At 37.2% G+C, this 21,147-nt stretch overlaps 1 protein-coding gene across 1 annotated transcript in view; it reads left to right on the top strand.

Moving 5' to 3' along the window:
* The window catches only part of LOC102426399, a 183,442-nt gene that overhangs the window by 116,269 nt on the left and 46,026 nt on the right, over window positions 1-21,147 (top strand). Inside the window, exons 13-14 of the mRNA XM_023756395.1 lie at window positions 5,890-6,013; window positions 13,669-13,850. Coding sequence (XP_023612163.1) covers window positions 5,890-6,013; window positions 13,669-13,850 — 306 coding nt within the window. The remainder of the gene's footprint in view (window positions 1-5,889; window positions 6,014-13,668; window positions 13,851-21,147) is intronic.

Genomic DNA, 21,147 nt, shown 5'->3' with positions numbered 1-21,147 from the left:
TGATCATAGAGTCTTCCCTTTCAGCCTTTAGTTGCCACTAAAAGCCAGGCTCAGTCCTCACCAGGTACCCCAGCTGGATGGAGCATCATCCCAACACACCGAGGTTGCGGGTTCAATCCCCAGTCAGAGCATATACAGAAGCAACCAATGAATGCATGAATAAGTGGACGACAAATTGATCTCTCCTTGTCTCTCTCTCTAAAAATAAATTTTAAAAAATCCAGACTCTGCCTTAAATAATTTGCTAGTTATCAAAATAATGTAAAGAGATGGGCAAGTGGGAAAATATAAGACAGAAGAACAAATTGCAAGTGTATTTAGTGCGTACAAAATATCCCAGGAATAAAAATATCCCAGAAATAAAACTATTTGATATGCAAAAGGTACTTGACCTTTGTGAATTTGGGCGTGTAAAGGAATAACACTGCAGTCTTCAGTGCCTTGTTTCTGTCAGGGTAAAGTTATTTAAGGTATAAATCATTTTTTTTAAAGGAACAGCCTTTTTATTTATTTTTTTATTTACTAATTTGAGGGGGGGGGGCAGAGAGAGAAAGAGACGTCTATATGTTGTTCCACTTATTTATGCATTCATTGGTTGATTGTTGGATGTGCCATGACCAGGGATCTAACCTGCAACCTCAGTGTATCAGGACGATGCTCTAACCAACTGAGCTACCTGATGAGGGCAAAGGTTTAACTCTTAAAATAATTATTTACATAAAATATTACATTTATTTTTTATATTCAGTATAACTTGCAGAATAAATGTAACCTAACACATTTCATACAGTGGTGTACTATTGGTAAAAGAGTAGAGAGTGATACCTGATGGATCCCGGGTTCCAGCTATGTAGCTAATATTTTAACCCTTCTATAATGTCTAAAATTAGTTTGTGTGTGTAGTTCCTGATTTGGACTAGACCTTTAAAAAGCTTCAAAACAGTTAAAATCCATGGGAACTCCTTGGGCTATTATTAAATCCCATTGAAGTAGATAGTTTTTATATTATTGTTATTTTTATAATTGGCCCATTCCTTTCTCTATCATTTTCTTTTTTTCAGAGATGAAGTACTTAAAGTTAGTCTTATAAATTGATTTCTATCAAAATAAATATATATATTATTGCTCTGTATGAATAATGTGTTTTCACTGTTTCTGAGGAACCATATGATTTTAAATTAATTATAGATGAATTCTAAGTGGTCTAATCTTGTGACTTAGAAAGCCTTAAAAGAAAGAAAGAAAGGAAGAAAGAAAGAAAGAAAGAAAGCAAGAAAGCAAGAAAGGAAGGAAGGAAGGAAGGAAGGAAGGAAGGAAGGAAGGAAGGAAGGAAGGAAGGGAAAAGTAACCAGTTAAAGAAATAGGTCATAGTGTAAAGCAAAAAGTTTGACAGCTATGTGATGTGAATCTAATTTCTACATGCATGTTAGACACTGCTGATTTAAGTTTGAATTTGGCAGAATATTTATAATTTATTATATCAGACTTAATTATATATTATATTATATTTTAATACTATGTTTATTACATTGTTTTCAATGTTATGACCTCCTGATATACTATGTAAAAAGACTCTCTCTTCCACTGGGACACATTTAGATTTGTTTTTATTTTACTATTGATTTCTAAGACTGCAAAATAACACTTTTCTGTCACAGTGCATGCAGTCTCGCACAATTTCGCACAGTCTGCCAAAAGTTCCATCAAAGGCACTGGACTCCAAAAAACATGATCTAAAGTGTTTTGTTTCCCATCCATTTCTTTATAAGATTAATTGATCAGAGCACTCTAGTGGATCCGTGACTCCATTAATCAGACTGAAATTGACAGGAGCAATTCTGGACTTAGTTTTTGAGGGAGAATGTATCTATCTGTCAGCCAAAATATTGAAGAATTATCTTAATTTTTTATCTTTTAGGTTTAGATATATTTTGAAGGATGTTTTTAACTTTATACTCCTTTCCAGGGGGGTAGATACTCATGAAGTATTATAAATAGGATGTTACCTTTAATGGTAAAGCAGGGTTTATAAATAAACTTGCTTTTGAACCTTATTTGGCTACCAAGTAGGTTCTTCTAAAACATGAAATATTTTGTTTTATAAGATGTTTCTATTAAAAATATCAGTTGTTTAACAGCACCATTTTCTGCACTGAAGAGAAGAATGGAAATTATTAAATAGAAATAAGTTCTCAAGGGGTAAGCATTGCATGAATCACTGTCTCCACCTAGTGCTGGTTTTCAGGAATTAAGATTCCCAGAGTCCTTACTGATCTGTAAAGTCCTAATTTATGTTATGCACATGTACAGTCATTATAGCTGGGTCTGCTGGTGCCATTACAGTTAAGGGTCTGTCAGCTCTTCATTTATAAAACAGAATATTAAGAGGTCTATTGCTTTTACATAAAAGCTCACGCTGTGCTGGAACTCTGCAGTCTAATGGCCTTTGCTCTATGTGAGTGTTTATTAACAGTGCAAGTTGAACTTGACTCGTTCCTTTTAAAGACACCCTGATGGGTGGAAGTTACACAGGCACTGCCACCAGAGGATGAGTCTTTTCATCAACAGCCTGTCCTTTGCCTTATAGTAATCTCTATATGCATCAGACCAATAGACATCCAAAAACTCAATTGATGTGGCAGGCTCTGGATTTTCATAGCATTTATGTCAGACTCTCTGGCACACAAGAGAAGACTAATAATTTTGTCTACTCATGTGGGAGAAAACCAGGACACTGGTTTCAAAGAAGTCAAGAAAGTATTTTAAGAAAGAGGGGATGATCACACTGCTGTTAGTTCAGTCTGGAGAAATGACCTTTGATGTTGGTAATGTGAAAACCTGATGGCTCAGTTTCACTGGAGTTTCAGAGATGAAAATCTAACTCAAATTGGTTTATGGGAAAAAGGGAGGAAAAGGAAAGGAGATGAGTCTTTTAAAGAATTTACTGTAAAGGGACACAAAGAAATAAGGCAATAACTGGAGGTAGAGGTGGGATATAGAGAACGGGGTTTTTGTTTGGTTTGTTTTTAAAATATAAAGCTATCAGACATTATACAAATGAAGAGTAGGAAATGTAATACTTCTAAATGAGAGAGGACAGGGATCAAGGCACAAGCAGAAGTGTTGGCCTTAGTCAGAACACAGATAGCTTTACAGTCGTAGGAGTCAGGGTCTATATGTTGTTAAAGAGCAGGTCTTTCCTGCCACCACCAGCTCTTGGTGTACAGGCCTCCAGAATTTTCAGCAAGCTTATGGGAAACCTGGGCCCTTGAACATGAGATTGAACACTGCAGGTGGTTCTGATGAGGCTGAGCCAGCTCAGAAAACTTTCAAGCCCATCATGTAGGGAATTATGGGTGATGGACTGCTCCTATATTCTCATCCATTGCTCAGTGATTTATTACATTAATAAATGTCCATCATTTTATGTCTGAACTATAGTGATTATTGTCTTCACATAATGTTAAATTTTATTGGCTAACATTGATTTAGAAATTTTACATCTTTAATTTTAAATAAGATTGCTGTGCCACTTCTTAAATTACCAGTAACTGGCTTTATAGTGAAGCCTATCTCCCCATTCATGAAATGAATTAGCTAGGTTTTTGTATTTTTATGCTCTAGAATATTTTATATAGCATGAAAGTAATCTGTTTCATGACCTATAAAGTTATGTGAACAAGGACATGTTTTCTGTTTTATATTTAAAATGTATGAGGTGTGTTTTTTTAAATATTCATTTATCAGAGATTAGCTCAATTTTTCTATTTGGTTTGTATTATATTTTTTTCATCTAGACTTATATGCAAAAGATTTTCTATTTTATTTATTTCAACATTTCTATATCAGTTTTCTGCAGTCCTATTTTCTAAATGATTTATTTCTATTTAAATATTATTTCCTTTCATCTCTTTTCCATGGGATAATTATATAGATTTAAAATAAAGCCAATTAAATGCTTTATTAATTTCCCTTCTCTAGTTCTTAATAAATATGCATTTAACATTATGAATTAAACTTTGACTATAATTCTAGATGTATCTTTTAAGTTTTCATGACTGTTATTTTTGTTGCTTCTAAATAGGTATTGATGATTGTGATTTTTTTTCCTATCTGATATAATAGTATTCTTAGAGGGAGAATGTTTTTTAAAAATTATCTGGTGATTAAAATTTGTATTTTTCTTTACATCTAATTTTATTCTATCATTTGCCACAAAGAGTGGCTTATTCAATTTTCATTTTAAAACTGCATTAAAATTTACTTTGTTAGTGGCAAATATTACAAATGTTCTAAGAATTGTTAAGAAAGACATATTTTCTTTTATAGATTACAATTTATGTAAAAATAGTTATACATTTATTAGTTATAACAATCAGATATTTTATATCTTTATTTGTCACTTTAAAAATATTTGTATAGTAGATTGTAATATGTTGTCTATCTTGGTTTCTTTTTGAATGTCTAAAAAGTTTTGCTTGATTTTTTCTATGTTAGTATTGTTATTTATGACATCATTTTTATAAAATGATTTTGTTATTCTAATTTGCCTTTGTCTCAAATTCGAATGTCAGTTATGACTGCCAATTTTTCCTGATTTTTAAACATTTACTTTTTTATTTTAATACTAGAGGCCCGGTGCACGAAAATTTGTGCACTCGGGGGTAGGGGGTTCCTCAGCCCGGCCTGTGCCCTCTGGCAGTCTGGGATCCCTCGGGGGATGACCACTTGCTGGCTTAGGCCTGCTCCCCGAGGAATTGGGCCTAAGATGGCAATCAGACATCCCTCTGGCAGCCTGGCAGCCCTCGGGGGATGTCCACTTGCCAGCAGGGAGCAGACCTAAGCTGCAGTCGGACATCCTTAGTGCTGCTGAGGAGGCAGGAGAGGCTCCCACCACCACCACCACTGTACTGGCAGCCATCAGCCTGGCTTGTGGCTGAGCAGAGCTCCCCACTGTGAGAGCACACTGACCACCAGAGGGCAGCTCCTGCATTGAGCGTCTGCCCCCTGGTGGTCAGTGTGTGTCATAGTGACCAGTCACTCCCAGTCTTTCTGCTGTTAGTGTCAGTTTGCATATTACCCTTTTACTATATAGGATAGAGGCCTGGTGCATGGGTGGGGGCTGGCTGGTTTGCCCTGGAGGGTGTCCCGGATCAGGGTGGGTGTCCCGCTTGGGTGCCTGGCCAGCCTGGGTGAGGGGATGATGGCTGTTTGCAGCTGGTCACACCCCCTTCAGGGTGGGGGTCCCCACTGGGGTGAGGGGCTGAGGGCCATTTTCAGGCTGGCGGGTGACTGAAGCTCCCAGCCTCTTTTGTTTTTCTTTTTTTTTTATTCTGGGATTTATTCACCTTCTATAGCTGTCACTGGAGCTGAGAGCTGGCTCCAGCTCTGAGGCTGTGGCTGACTGAAAGCAGGTATCTGGGTTTGTTTAGCTTCTATAATTGAAACTCTGTTGCCATCACTGGCGCTCTAAGCTCTGAGCCCACTGGCAGCTGAAAGCAGGTATCTGGGTTTGTTTAGCTTCTATAATTGCAACATTGTTGCATCTGGAGCTCAGAGCTGGGCTGTGGCAGGTGGGGAACCTTGGCTTCCTCCATCACTGGAGCAAGCAAGCCTCATGTTCGCTTCAGCTGCGTGGCTGCCGGCCGCCATCTTTGTTGGCAGTTAATTTGCATATCTCGCTGATTAGCCAATGGGAAGGGTAGCGAAGTTATGGTTAATTACCATGTTTCTCTATTATTAGATAGGATTACTTTTATTTGTGTCTCTTGTACAGTCTCAGATTTGGGTCTTTAATTGTTCACCTATTTCATAATAGTCCTCAATAAATATTTTGAAGTTGTAGTTGGTAACCTTGCTATATAACTCTTGTCTTTTATTTTGTTTTAGGTGGGCCATAAAACATGCAGGGACCAGTAAGCCAGGCCAGTGGAAACATTCCAGAGTCGAAAATCCTCTCTGGAATAAGCTTACCTACATGTGGCCAGTCCTTCCCAGCGGCCAACTTAACGAGGTTGTATTGTAGTAGAAGATGTGTTTGTTGAGACTTAAGTTTTAGGGCCCAGTCAATGTTATAACAATTACCATGCAAGTTTTCGAATTCGTAGTTGTTCGGTGCAAAAGATCAATTCATTCTGTTGTTCTATTAATTGGTAATTTGCATTTAAATTATCCATTATGGAGATGAATTTATCTATGTTTTCTTGTATTCTGTTAAATTTTACTTTATATATTCTGATATTTAGTTCTTAGAAACACACATGTTCAGAAATATTGTATCTCTATGGAGAATTGCTATTTTATCATCAGGTAAACTCTCTTGAGCCCTAGTGAAAGTCTCAGTTTTCTAATACTAATAGAAATATTTCAGTTTTTTTATTTGCCTAGTATATCTTATTTGTATATTTTTATATTTAGGGGGTCTCTAATAATCAGCATATACTTCATTTTTTAAATGACCTGACAGTCTTTATCTCTACATAAGGACTTGGTTATTATTATTATTATTATTATTATTATTATTATTAAATATTTTTATTGATTTCAGAGAGGCAGGGAGAGGGAGAGAGAGCTAGAAACATCAATGATGAGAGAGAATCATTGATTGGCTGCTTCCTGCACACCCCTGAGCCCGCAACCCAGGTATGTGCCCTGTCTGGGAATCAAACCATGACCACCTAGTTCATAGGTCGACACTCAACCACTGAGCCACTCCAGCTGGGCCGACCCTTTTTATTTATTGCAATGACGGATATATTTAGATTATTATTTGTTTTGTTTTTTTCTGTGTTATTTTTTCTCCATTCTTATTTTTTGATTGAGTTTTCTTCTTATATTTTTCTCATCTACTAGTTTGGAAATTATATCATCTATTTCCATTCTTTATTTTTATTACTATGAGCATTTTAACTTGCCTATATAAATGTTCAAAATCTAAACTTAACAAATATATCTACTTTTCTCTCAAATAATTGAGAACATTATGATATTTTAACATCAGTGATTTGATTTATAACTTATATGCTATTATTGTCATGTATTTTAATTTTATATTCTTAAAATTTTCTATAAGACATTAACATTATTGTATGCAGATAATACTTACTTAGATTTACCCCAAAGTTTTTTCTTTCTCCTTATAAATTCCTCTTACATCTTAGTCCTTCCAACCTTGGTTACTTTCCTTTTACTTAGCATATCCTTCTTTTAGTTATTGTAGCAAACTTCGTTTCTTCTTATCTGAAAATGTCTTTATTTTGCCCTCATCCATGAAAGATTTCTCCACTTAGCAAACTGAAGATATCACCACTGACTTCTACCTCCCTTTGTTGTTATTGAGGAGTCAGCTATCACTCTAAATATTATTCCCGACAGCTTTTAAAACCTTCCCTTTTCTTCAATACTTAGTTTCACCATAATATGCATGAGGGTCTCCTATTAGACTTTCCACCCTTCACGCGCCCTGGAAATCCTCTCCTGTGCCCTTCCCCTGCGAGATCATGGAAGTGGAAGTTCACTGGAGTTTGGAAAATTCCCTCAAGATAAAATCCAGTTTCAGCACTCTGTTTACCTCTCTGGGTCTCTAGTGTGTCTTGCTTTATCGCTAGATCAATGTTATGTTCTAAAATATTTTCTAAAGTATTCTATCCTGATTTTTCTTAGTTGCTGTCATATTTTCTGGTTTCAACCAAGTTTTCTTTCTTTGCCCTGAAATTACAATTTTCTATTTAATCAATGAGTGTCAGTTTTTAGGGAAGGACTGATGGGATCTGAAACCAAGAAGAGTTGCTTAGGGCCCCAAAGATGCCCACATATTTGGACTGCAGTGAAGCAACAGTCTAGAAAGCTGAGTTTTGTTGAAAGAGAAGGAAATTCTTCAAAATGCCAGAAGCTGTGGGTTGGGTAGCCTGAGCAAGGGGCTAGGTGAATTATGTGTCTAAGATTCAGGGTTTGGAGCAATAGTGAAAGCCAGGGTGGAGGCCAGGTGGAAGGGTAGCACAGCGAAACCAAGGGACCCAGCATTAGACCAAAGAAGAAAAAAGAATTGTGCTAATTATACATTTTTCTTCAGAGGTTCAGGAAGGGCAGAGGCTAAAACCCAGGAAACAGGGAGGATAACAGGATAACTTGCTCCTCACTGGTGGTGAGCAGGTGCCAGTAGGTTGCCCAGTGGCTGAAGAGGCACATCATTAGGGGCCTCCAAGGATCCAGAACAACTACCCACATATAGACCATGAACCCCTTTACTCAATGGTATACAGTTTATTGAACTTTCATCTATACCCAGAAACCACAGTGAGGAAGGGAAAAGGAGAGATAGATCGTTGAAAGGAAGCAACAGTTCTGGTAAGAAGTTTGCATGTTCAATTTGATTGAATATGTATCCAAAAGTACAGAGCTAAAAAACAAACGAGCAAAAGAGACTTTTCCAACTTGGCAGAAACTGGGACACCTCTAATTGGACTATCAAGTTTCCCACCCACTCAGTGGGATGGGGGGAGGTCAGCGGTGCCTCAGAAGTAGTGTGCTTTCTCATATAGGGGAAGAGAGAACATGATAATGACTGCAAAGGTAACAGATATTGTGCTTATATATTTCAGTATACAAGTAAGTAATTTAGTTACTTAATGAACTTAAACAATGAGTGGTAATTATATTAGGAAAGCTAAGTTAACCAGGTTCCTTTTAACATTTACTTTTTTAAAAATAAAACTTTTGCCAATAGTCTGGGATTTGACAGTTATATGATCTGAAGGTTGAAAATGGACTCCTAAGTTCTCTGGCCATTCAAAGAGAACAACAGCTTTTGGGCAGAGTGAATAAGAAGTTGGCCCTCACTTGTAAACCGAAGGGAAAGGATTAAGGCACTAAATCAGCTAAAGTGAGAAAAATTGACCATGTGTTGCAAAATGACTCAGCCTAAGAGTCCTGTTATCTCTTGAAATATTTGAGAAAGAGAGGAAAATACTTATCAAGCAGGGAACTCAGTTTTCATTCAAATTAAATGTGATCCATTTCACTTAAAATCTGGATCTACCTTATCTGAACCACATTTTCTTCAATTCTGTTGCCACATAATCTATTTGTGAAGCAAAAAGATACTTTTATTAGTGTATTATTAAATACAATAAATATTTTGCTTGGAAAAGACTTTACATTTAAGTAAACTGCAATTAGAAATGTGACATATTATGGGATTCAGAACACTTTGGTCACTGTAGGCATATGTATTAATTTTATTGTAGGTTTAATATTCCAACTTTACTACTTATCTAATCATTATTTATTAGATATGTAGGCAATGCAGGTAGAGTAAGGAAGGAGGTAGACATGGCCTCTACCCTCATGGAGCTTACAGTTTAAACAATATAGGCTAGGTGCCACAAGGGAAGGAATTGGAAAGGAAGAAGGCAGAGTTGGTGAATAGAAGCCAAAGAAGGAAGAAAGAAGAAACTCAAATAAAAAGTTTGGTGTCCCAGAAACAAGGCTATTTGTTCATTCAGTTATAAGGTCAGTATGAGGGAAGCTAGCCAGGCTGATTGAATGAGCCTGAAAATTAAGTCCAAATACGGAATCTAAGAAAACCATCCAAGAAACACTATCCTGAGTGAGACTCAAGTTCTGTTCATTCTTGGATAAGAACTTTTAAAATAGAATAAAAACCAAGGGAAGTATGGACAACAGGAATTATTTTTGTGGAGACTCAGACTACATTAATGCCAAACTGTTTACCTCTCAGTGGTGACAGCTGGTCTGAGAACTGATTTCATGCTCTTCTTGGTTAACTATTAATCATCCTAAAAGGCAAATGATACTGTTTTCTGAGTGAATGGCATGTTGTATGTCTTAGGTACCAGTATTTTTAAAATATGCCCAAACTCCCTAAAAACAAGATTAATGAATTATTTTGATTTAGTCTGTGATGAAGTTCACTGGAATAATTTCCAGGAACTCAAGTTATTTTCTCACCTTTTGGGGGAAATGTTATAAATTGAGAAGTTCTACTTCTAACCATTTAAAGGAAAGGAGCAATGTATATTCAGATTCCAGAATGAAATCATTATGAGGGGCACATGTTAAAAAAAAAGAAAGTTGAAAGCACACATTTGATTAATCTGTTAAAAGATTATGATAATTAACTCTAATTATGAAGGGCAAGAAAGGATATGTGAAAAGGCCCAAGAGAGAAAATTAAAGAATCTATTTGTTTATTAATAGTAAATAGATGAAGGAAGGCCAATTTGACTAAGAATTTAGGTCATTGGTTAAGAGCTGAATTCAAAGAGGCCTTTGGTTATGAGAGATGAAAAAGAAAAGGCAGAACTGCCCGTGTAAGGAAGCACCATGGCCCAGCAAGGCCTCCTGACAATGCAGCTGTGCCTTGCAGTAGTATGAACAGAGAGAGAACCACTAAACAATGAATGGATACATGAGCATTCCAACAGAGGGCGAGGAAATAGCACCCCAGTCCGGTTAATCCATGTTTTCTTGTTGTCCTTCTTATCCTGACACTATATTTCTCTATTTCTATGAAGTACCAAGTAAAAGTTCCCTAAACACTAGATCAAGGTTTACAGTAGCTGAAAGAAAGAACTACCAGTGATACAGCATACATTTGGAAAGTTTTGAAACCCATAATAATCTTTTGATTGGGTTTCTGTAATATCTTATATTAAAAAGAGAAGGCCTCGGGCTTCCTTCATCTGGCTGGAAAGCAAAGGATGCCATCTGAAGTCAGCGATGCCACAGTGGAGCTGAAACCAATGTTGGCATGGTTACCACTTGCCCTGAGACAAGTGTAGGAAGTGAAAGGACCTACAAATAACTAGTAGCGGAGACGGCACACTTCTGATAAGTTCATCAGAATGATAGCATGAGTGGATATTGAAAAAAAATCTTAGTTCTAGATCCTAACTCTATGAACTGACTTCTCACGGACTCATTTTAAGAAAGAACCTGTTTCTCTTGCCTTTCCCTTCCATGGTTCAGAAAAAAAGAGAGGAGGAAATATTAATGACTTTATACCAAGGCTTCAATGTGACAGGTTTTAATAAGAAGACTGTTTTCCTCTCTCCCACCTATCCAACCCTGACTTCATGTCTAAAATGTTGATTTTCTCAGAATTGCTTAATATCTTTGTTGTAGAAGAATTACAGGTCAATCCTGAACTTATTTCTTGAAAAGTTATGCAACGCCACTCCTCCACCATTCCACATGCTAAGTATAACCTTGGTACAAAGAACAGCTTCAAATGAAAATATACAATGAGTTTGTCATAACCTTTTGTGTTTCTTCTCAGTAACAAGAGTAAGGAAAAGTGACCCCTTGTTGCTCCATTCATAATAATAGACACATATCTGAATAAACACGTTGTCTGCCCTTTTGCATTTAAATTCCATACAGGCAACAGGTTCTCAGTGAAGGTCAGGAGTACATTACAACTTCATTAGCTCAAATTTTTCTTGCTTACAAGTGTGATAAGTTAGCCTCATTGTATATCACTATTATAAATACATGTACATTTATATTAAAAATATAAAGGAAAAAACACTCTACTCATGAGTTTTTAACATTTATTTATACTGCTTTTCTCCTAATTGCATGCAATTAATGTTATTTACTTATTCATCTCACAAATTAGGGCATTATAATTAGATGCTGTTTCAGAATATTTAATCACAACTTTCAGATATTGTTTATAATATATTTTCAACACATTTTTCTGAACTATGTGATTGTTCAGTATAACTGCAAGATCCTAACAATTTTTTTTCAAGGGAATATGTTAGTAAATTGTTACTTTTTGTCCAGGCTTTTTAAAAATGATCTCCCCTTTCATAAACTAAAGACCAGATGCCTTGGTCCGCATTGGTCTGACATGCCAGCACACCTCTCCAACCCACAGGTGTGTTTATCTTGGTCATGTCAGTGGGAAACAGCCTGGACACTAGGGCCCCCTCTGTAGTGGTTATCTGAGTATTTTGCCTGCTCAGCATGACTTGCCCCTTCTTTGGGTATTTGTAACCCTTTAGGAAATTACTTAACCTGCTACAAAGTATTTATATCCCAAACAGGCTTTTAAAGACTAACCAAACTGATTCTTAAATGTGCGTCAAATAGCAAAAGGCCAACAAGAACCAATTTCCAAAGAAGATTAACAAGGTGGGGGTATTTGCCCTCCCAAATATCAAGACTTACCAAATATAATCAAGGCAGCATGGTACTGTACTGGGATAGATAAACTGACAAATTGAAGAGAGTAAAACACACAGAAACAGACCCATACTTATATGGAATTGTGATATTTTACAAGATGGTTACAGCAGATTAATAGGGATTTAATTGCTGCCAGGACAGTTGTTTATTCAGATAGAAAAAAGAGAAAGAAAAGACTTGGACCTTGTCTAACATCACCTCTGATCATCCCTTTCCTCATTTTCTCTTCCTCTGCAAACCTCCATTTCTGTGAGTGGGAATACCCAGTCGCCTAAGCTACAAACCTGGGAGCCATCCTTACTTCCTTTTATTTCCCCAAACATCATGTTCTGTTAATCCTCAACCTGATACATACACTGCCCATCGTCTTACCCTCCTTTACTGCACTAACTCCTGCTGAGGCTTCAGGTCTGTTACAGGACGTTTCTGAGTTCGGTTCTTCTCCATGTGGTCCCACCACACCTCATAATACCCTCTTGCTATTATACTTACACTACTTAATTGCCAGTTTATTTCTAGCTAAGTTTCTGAGCACCCACTAGAAATTGCTCAGGGAAGAGTATCCTATCTTGTTTATAGTGTTATTTAATGTTAATATTTTAAGTTTATTTTTTATTGATGTTATTACAGATGTCCCCTATTTTCCCCCACTCCCCTTCCACCCAACCTCCACCCCACCCCAGGCCTTCACCCCTCTATTGTCTGTGTCCATGGGCTATGCATATATGTATATAAGTTCTTTGGTTAATCTCTTTCCCCCCCCCCCATTAGATTCCAGTCTCTTCCATGCTTCTATGTCTCTGGATCTATTTTGTTCATCAGTTTATTTTGTTCATTAGATTCCACATATAAGTGAGATCGTGTGATACTTGTTTTTTTTCTGACTGGCTTATTTCACTCAGCATAGTACTCTCCATGTTATTTCCAGTGTCTAAGCACTGGACTATAGTAAACAATATTTGGATAATGCATGAATTAATAAATAAATGTATATATGAATAAATAAATACAAATTAACTGAATTCTACAAATGAAACATCTGAAATTTAAATTTCATCATCTTGCTATTTTTTGGAGTGTTCCCCAAATATATTCTTCTTTGCCAAAAAGGTCTAGTTTAAGATAATATTATTTCAGGTTGTAAAACCACTTTTCACACATTCTAACTTTCCTCATATTAAAGATATTTCACACATGAGCAAAAACATTCCAAGTTAATTCAGTTCTATTTTACTAGAACGATGTTTCTCTGAAAGGGAATAAATCTTCCTTGTTGTAACACAACATAGATTCGACATACACTTAAAAAATTACTATCCTTCCTCTTTATTCACACAAAACACTAATTAGACTTGAATAAAAGATTAAAAGTATCAGTATTGTGTTACATTTTTTTATAACTTAAAGTAACTCTCTTATTTATTATCAATTTTTTGTCCTCTCTTTCTGAAGGAGTTTGATTGGCCAATAGAAGGACTGCTTATTCCAAACAGTCCTTCCATGAAGAAACCCATCTGTAAGTCACCAGAGCACGATGTGCCCGTAAGACTCAGAGTTCTGCGGAATGGAGACAAGAATAAAAACAGAGCACTTGTTATAATGAGTCCAGACATATCACCTGGGCGGAAAATGCAGTAAGGACAGCTTGTTCAGTTTTCTCATTAAGTACATTTTCTAATTTCTACAGATTTTTGTCTTCTTGCTGACCGATGTTTTTCTGAGAGAATTCTGTGTTTAATTTTTAAAAAGGGCTCCCATGTTGACATTTAGAGATGAAAATAGATGTTCAGATTTATTTAGTTTCTATGTCAGGAAATATTTAAACTCTTGATTTAGGCTAGGCATGGGATAAAATGATGAGTTAGAAATGAATAGTTCTGGAAAAAAATTTTATATCAATACCTATTTTGAATTAACAATTGTTTTAGTTTTATTAATTTGAAATAATTCATTTGAAATTGCTTAAATATATTTTTACAATTCCTTATTAAAATCACTGTATACAAATGTTTACATTTATAGCTTTGGCATATTTAACAAATAAATATAGTTCTCAAAATATAACTTTATATAATTTTATATCCTTGACTTGGAATAACATTTTAAAAGTTCATCATAGAAAAGCATTGATCTGCACTTTAGTTGATGTTATGAGATTTGAATAAAATTTTCTCAAATAGCCAATATTTCTCCAGCATTGGAGAAAAATCGCCTGCTATATTTTCTTTATATTTTCTGACAAAAGGAATCATAGGTCAGCACAAAGCTCTGATATAAAGAATGAGTTAAACACATTGTTTCTCATATGATTAGCAGTGATATTACCTCTTGACCTTTCTTTTGAGATGTTTAGAATAGTTGAGGCTGCTGATAATAGTTTAATATAACTTTCTTCACATTGATTAAATATACTTCATACATCGCTGAACAATGAGTAATATTCAGATCGGCTGTCCACTGAACTGCCTTGTAAAGATGATAAAGTAAAAAATTAATCTTCAAAGTAAAGTCAAGCCTGAAATTGAAATCTTTGACGCATACATTTCATAATTAGCTCATTCTGCTCCATGTAAAATGTAAGGGTAATGCCCTTAAAGTAGGATATGACTTTTTTTTAGCATGCAAAGTTAAATAATTTTTGTCTCTTCCTACATTTCTTCCTTTCTTATTCTATATCTTTAACTGTGGCTCAAAATTGTATACAGATGTGGTCTTTTCTCATTAACGTTTAAGTGGCATAACTCAGTAAGGTAACCCAAACATAATTTGAGAGATTTGTTCACTTGGACAGCTATTCTAGAGAGAGTCTGTGAAATTCTGCTGTCCTTGTTCATGGACCAGTGTGTCCTGGTTAATCAAATGTCCACTTTGTTCACTGCATGAATTAATTATTCCCAAATAATTAAAATACACCAGCATACACTTGACTCTAAAACTCGACTAAATATGTTTAATTTATCTTGGCTGATTCAGAAAGTTCTCTACAGCATCATCAATAGCATTTCCCCCCAGAGCTGTATGTAAGTCCTGGTAACAGAGAGATTCAATGGAAAGGGATTTGGCTGGCATTACAGGGAGGCTGTGTTGTCCAGCTCCAGTGGCCACTGTTTTCATTGTATTCGATGTGAATGGCCCCCCAGAGTTGTGCAAGGTGGAAGCCTTGCTGTGCTACTTTTAATGTATCCAAGTCAGAATAAATAAATGCAAATGAGATGTCGGGGCAAATTGCTCGCATTATCCTGAAACTTATTCATAAAAAGAAAGAGGGTTGAGCTATTTCATGTCTTTAAAAGCAAACTCGGGGTATAGATGAAATATAGATCCATTTTAACCAAATTCTGCTTCAATCACATGGTCTCCTTTATTATTTAATAATTCACTCTTGACAGTTTGAGGAGCGTTTGTTCTTGTTTTTTTGATTCCTCCATCTGCAAAGCCAAAGAAAGATCAAGTAGCATTTGTTCATTACTTAGTTGAAGGTTATCTTAGTAACAGAATCTTGGCAAATAGTCTTGATGATGGTTGTCAGATTTATATAAATCATTGTGATCTCTGTGTCACAGGAGAATTTCATCTCTTAGAACTATAAACAAAGTTAAACAAAGAAAAAAATTTAAGTGATATTTTAAAGAATTGTAAAAGGAAAGGCTCAATTTGATTTTATAAAGTAAAATTTTATATGTTAGATAATTTCAATGAGTAAGTTATTAGTAAGTTATAATCCCTGGACTCACTCAAGCTCCTTAGTATAGCTTTTATGTCCTTTATGACCTATCTCTGCTCATTTCTCTAGCTGCATCTCTTATCAACATTCCCCCCAATTTTCCACTTTTAAACCCCCTCCATTCCCCAACACCTTCCATCTGCCTTAATAATGAAGGTCTTCTGAGAACGAGTTTGTACTTCATCGCTAGGTGTTGGCTCTGAATTCCACACTTCCCTCCCCATCCCTGAGTTAGCTATGTACTTCCTTGCTTTCCACCCCCATAGCTCCTATCATTCTGTGATTATCCGTTTATGACTCCATCCAGGAGCTAGAAAACCAGGATAACACACTATTCGTCCATATATGTTCTCACTGCTATGGTGTGGCTATGGAACAGTGTGTCCTGATCAGTTGACTATTAAGTCACTTTATTCACCACATGGCTTAGGGAAGCCAACAGCCCCTAAATCAGTGCTTAATAAAATTAATAAATAAATTAATGGTTAATTATATTTGATTACTATTTTAATGAATGAACAACTACATTTCACCACTATTTCTTTCATTTAATAGAATGTAGAGATTTTTTAAATACACAAAATAATTTTCTAACTTGGAAGTTTGAAGAGATGTATATTACAATTAAACATCCTTTTTCTGTGATCATCATTATCTATTTTTCAGTTTAACAATTTTTAGGTTTGGATTGATTGCCTAGCATATATTAATAAACATATGAACATACACAACATATGAATAAAATATCCCAGGAAAAATAAATGTCATCTCTGCATTTTCTTTAAACTTGAAAAATTCACATCTCTGAGAGATCAGCATTAATAAAGAGGATTAAAATATTGAAAATTCATTTTCTTATATAAGTTACTCATAGTATAAATGTTCATGAAGTTTAATATTTAATTGTGGTAGTTTTTGCAACCCTATATTTTCAAAAACAGGCAGATTATTTTAGAGCAAATTATTATAAATTAAAACCTCAAGGTTTTTTCACATATTTAAACAAGTTGAATATAACTGGCAATACATACTGACATATCAATCAAATCTTGGATCATTTGTTTCAGAAATGTTGACACTGAGATGAAAGAGAATGTGAAAAAGTATGTGACTAAATATTCTAAAACGAAAACAAAGCAGACTGAATATCATCAACTTTTGGAGAGGTAAGTACTTATTATCCTAAATGCAATGGTATTTTCCATTCACATGCCTGAATGATTATGTGTTACACAGAACACAACATACATATGTACCTATATAAGAAAACAGTTGTTAATATAATAATTTTAGAATTTTTAACACATAGAAATACATTAACTGTGTGAGTTCATGATACCAATGGTAATTAATACATTTTCCCCAAATTTCAAGGCAATTTCCCCTAGCTTTTGAACTATCAACTTTGCAAATATAAATTATACCCATTTAAGAAATATATTTCATAGTTTTACAGCACTTTTCTTTGGTTTATATTTGAATTGAGGGTAGGGTAGTGAGCTAATTTAAAACCATTTTTATATGTCACTAACATATTTGTGAAATGTTGTAATTTTCTTTTGATCAAGATGTTCCTACCAAAATAAAAATTATTCCCACAGAACTTGATAACTTTTCAAGGTTGACCACTTAAACTTTTTTGCAAAATATGTCTTGTTGAATTTAAAGAGGCAGTCTTACTGAATTTAAGGGAACTTATGTTATCCTTTAGTTATTTAATAACTAGAGGGCTGATTCACGAAATTCGTGCAAGAGTAGGCCTTCTTTCCCCCGGCTGCCGGCACCAGCTTCCCTCTGGCACCCGGGACCCGGGCTTCCCTCGCAGTGGGAGGCCCTGCCCACCCGCTGCAGCCCATCGGTCAGTGGCCTGGGCCTCCCTCTGCAGGGTGATCATGGGGCGATGGCCAGCCCCTGACCAATCGCATTGCACCCACCTTGGTTGGCCCGGCACCAGTGGGTGTCAAGCATGGTCCCGGATGGTCATCCGGATGGTTGTTCCGCTGTTCAGCCATTCGGTCGATTTGCATATTACACTTTTATTATATAGGATTCACACAAGACAGTTTTGAGAGTCTTTGTTGTTATTGGTGGTAGTTTTTCCATCTACAAAGCCTAAGAAAGATCTAATAGCATAACAGCCCATTTAAAAATAATTGATACAGAATATTTTTGTTGATACCTAATGTTGTGGAAACATGGAATATTGGAAAGACCATTGGATTAAGAATAAAAGAATTGATTTTAATCTCAGATTTGCCATTAACTAGCTGGAAAACTTCAGCAAAGCACTGCCTTTCTCAGTCTTATTTTCCTTTGTTAAACAGGAGAGTTGAATGAGAAGCTAAGAAGAAGGCAAAAAAGAATTTAATTATTTTAAATACCTGTTTTATTCATATCATATGTATCAACCAATCTTAGATATTCTGCAGGAGATTTTTTTTTTAAAGAGCAAGACATTCCTTGTTCTCAGGAAACTCCTAACTTGTTGGGAAGAGAGTTTGCTTGTTGAAATATCCCTAGATGGTTTGGCTCAGTGGATAGAGTGTCGGCCTAAGGACTAAAGTGTCCTAGGTTCGATTCCAATCAAGGGCACATGCCTGGGTTATGGGCTTGATCCTCAGTAGGGGGCATATAGGAGGCAGCTGATCATTGATTCTTTCTCATCATTGATGTTTCTATCTCTCTCTCCTTCCTTCCTCTCTGAAATGAATATATGAAAGAAACAGTCAGAAAGGGCAGCTTAAATGGTACAAAAGTGAAAATGATCATAGGATCACTTTATCTATAACCAGGAAGAAGAGAGAACCTTGTGAAGGGTAGCCATCATGAAAGGCCATAAGGAGAGGAGAGAATATGAGAGAGATATAAAAATCTAATCTAATAAAAGACAAACATGCAAATCAACCATACCTTCACTACACCTTAAGCCATGCCCACCAGCCAATCAGAGCAACGATATGCAAATTAACCCAACCAAGATGGCGGCCGGCAGCCACGGAGCTGGAGCGAGCAGGAAGCTTGTTTGCCCCAGTGATGGAGGAAGCCAAGCTTCCTGTCTGCTGCGGCCAGCTCTGAGCTCCACTGAAGGCAACAAAGTTTCAATTATAGAAGGTAAATAAATGCCAGAGTAAAAAAAGAAAAGAAAAAAAAAAAGAGGCTGGGAGCTTCCATCGCCGGGGGGCTTGGCCAGCCTGAAGACAGCCCTCAGCCCCTCACCCAGACTGGCCAGGCAACCCAGTGGGGACCCCCCACCCTAAAGAGGGTGTGGCCAGCCTGAAAACAGCCATCAGCCCCTCACCCAGGCTGGCCAGGGACCCCAGTGGGGACCCCCACCCTGAAGGGGGTGTGACCAGCTGAAAACAGCCATTAGCCCCTCACCCAGGCTGGCCAGGCACCCCAGCGGGACCCCCACTCTGATCCGGGACACCCTTCAGGGCAAACCAGCCGACCCCCACCCATGCACCAGGCCTCTATCCTATATAATAAAAGGGTAATATGCAAACTGACCCTAACAGCAGAAGGACTGGGAATGACTGGTTACTATGACACACACTGACCACCAGGGGGCAAACGCTCAATGCAGGATCTGCCCCCTGGTGGTCAGTGCACTCCCACAGGGGGATCTCTGCTCAGCCACAAGCCAGGCTAATGGCTGCCAGTACAGTGGTGGTGGTGGGAGCCTCTCCCGCCTCCTCAGCATCACTAAGGATGTCAGACTGCAGCTTAGGCCTGCTCCCTGCTGGCAAGTGGACATCTCCTGAGGGCTGCCGGGCTGCCAGAGAATGTCTGATTGCCAGCTTAGGCCCAATCCCCCAGGGAGCGGGCCTAAGCAAGCAGGTGGTCATCCCCTGAGGGGTCCCAGACTGCGAGGGGGCATAGGCCGGGCTGAGGAACCCCCCCACCCCCCAAAGTGCACAAATTTTTGTGCACCGGGCCTCTAGTAAAGATATATAAAGCAAGAAGATAAAGAAGAAAACTCATACTCTCAGCTTTCTGAATATTTTGTTATTGTTTTAAATAACAGGGAGAATAAGGTGGGGCTCCTGGAGGGAATCCTCACAAGTGACTGGAGGAAGTCTTCACTATTGTGGAACTGGAGACACAGTTCCTACCTTCTCCTCCTGCCCTTCGCTCTCAGGGCATCTGATGCTCCTCATCCCATTCAGTTTGAGAAAGCAAAGTGAAAAGATAAGACTCTACTTTTCTGGACTCTGTAAATCCAAGCAGGCTACGTTATCACCCATCCTCGCTCCTGGTGTGAGAGTCAAAGGACTTGATTCCTAAGGCCTTTGCCTGCATGTAACAGAGAAATCCTGGCCTGCTTGCTGGGCAGCCCAGCCTATCTACTCACTTTGTAGATCTAATATCTTATTATTTCATGATGATATCCTCTCAGAAGGCCATGTGAGGTAGTAAAAGACCCAGAGAGATTTAGATTTGAATTTTAGCTGTCCTACTTACCAATTATCTGATCTTGGGCAAGGAACTTAGTCTCCAGGGTCAGTTTCCTCATCAGTGAAATGGGTCTCTCAGAAATGAAAATTAAATGAGAGAGTAGACATGAAATGCTTGCAGTGCTTGGTCCATTTTAACAATGTTGTTAATTTTTATGTGCCAGGAGCTTAAATATTTTACAGAGGAATCTCACTTAATCTGTAAAATATTCCTATTAGATAAGAACTACTATAGCTGTCTTTTACTAATGGAGCAAATGAGGCTTAAAGAAGTTTAGTAACTTTTTCAAGGTTGCACAGCCAGTACATGAGAGGGCTAGAATTTGAACCAAAGCTATCTAACTCCACTTAAGGGCCATTTTTTTCTCTCCTTTCCCATTTGTATTGGTTGACAAGTGAACTAGTTAGAGAAATACAGAAACAGCCTATCCCAAACCTCTCCAACACACCTACATGAGCCAATAAAATGTAGCACTATTAAAACTAGGGTTTCACCGGGCAGGTGTGGCTCAGTGGTTGAGCGTAGATCTATGAACCAGGAGGTCACGGTTTGATTCCCAATCGAGCCTGAGGTTGCAGGCTCGATTCCCTGATAGGGAGCATGCAGGTGGCAGCTGATCAATAATTCACTCTCATCATTGTTTCTATATCTTTCTTCCTCTCCCTTCCTCTCTGAAATCAATAGAAATATATTTTTAAAAAAACAAAACAGCCCTGACCAGTTTGGCTCAGTGGATAGAGCCTGAGGACTGA

This window comes from Myotis lucifugus, unplaced genomic scaffold (assembly GCF_000147115.1).
Source record: "Myotis lucifugus unplaced genomic scaffold, Myoluc2.0 scaffold_92, whole genome shotgun sequence".
NCBI classification, from domain to species: Eukaryota; Metazoa; Chordata; class Mammalia; order Chiroptera; family Vespertilionidae; genus Myotis; species Myotis lucifugus.
This window is presented reverse-complemented; position numbering and strand designations above follow the sequence as displayed.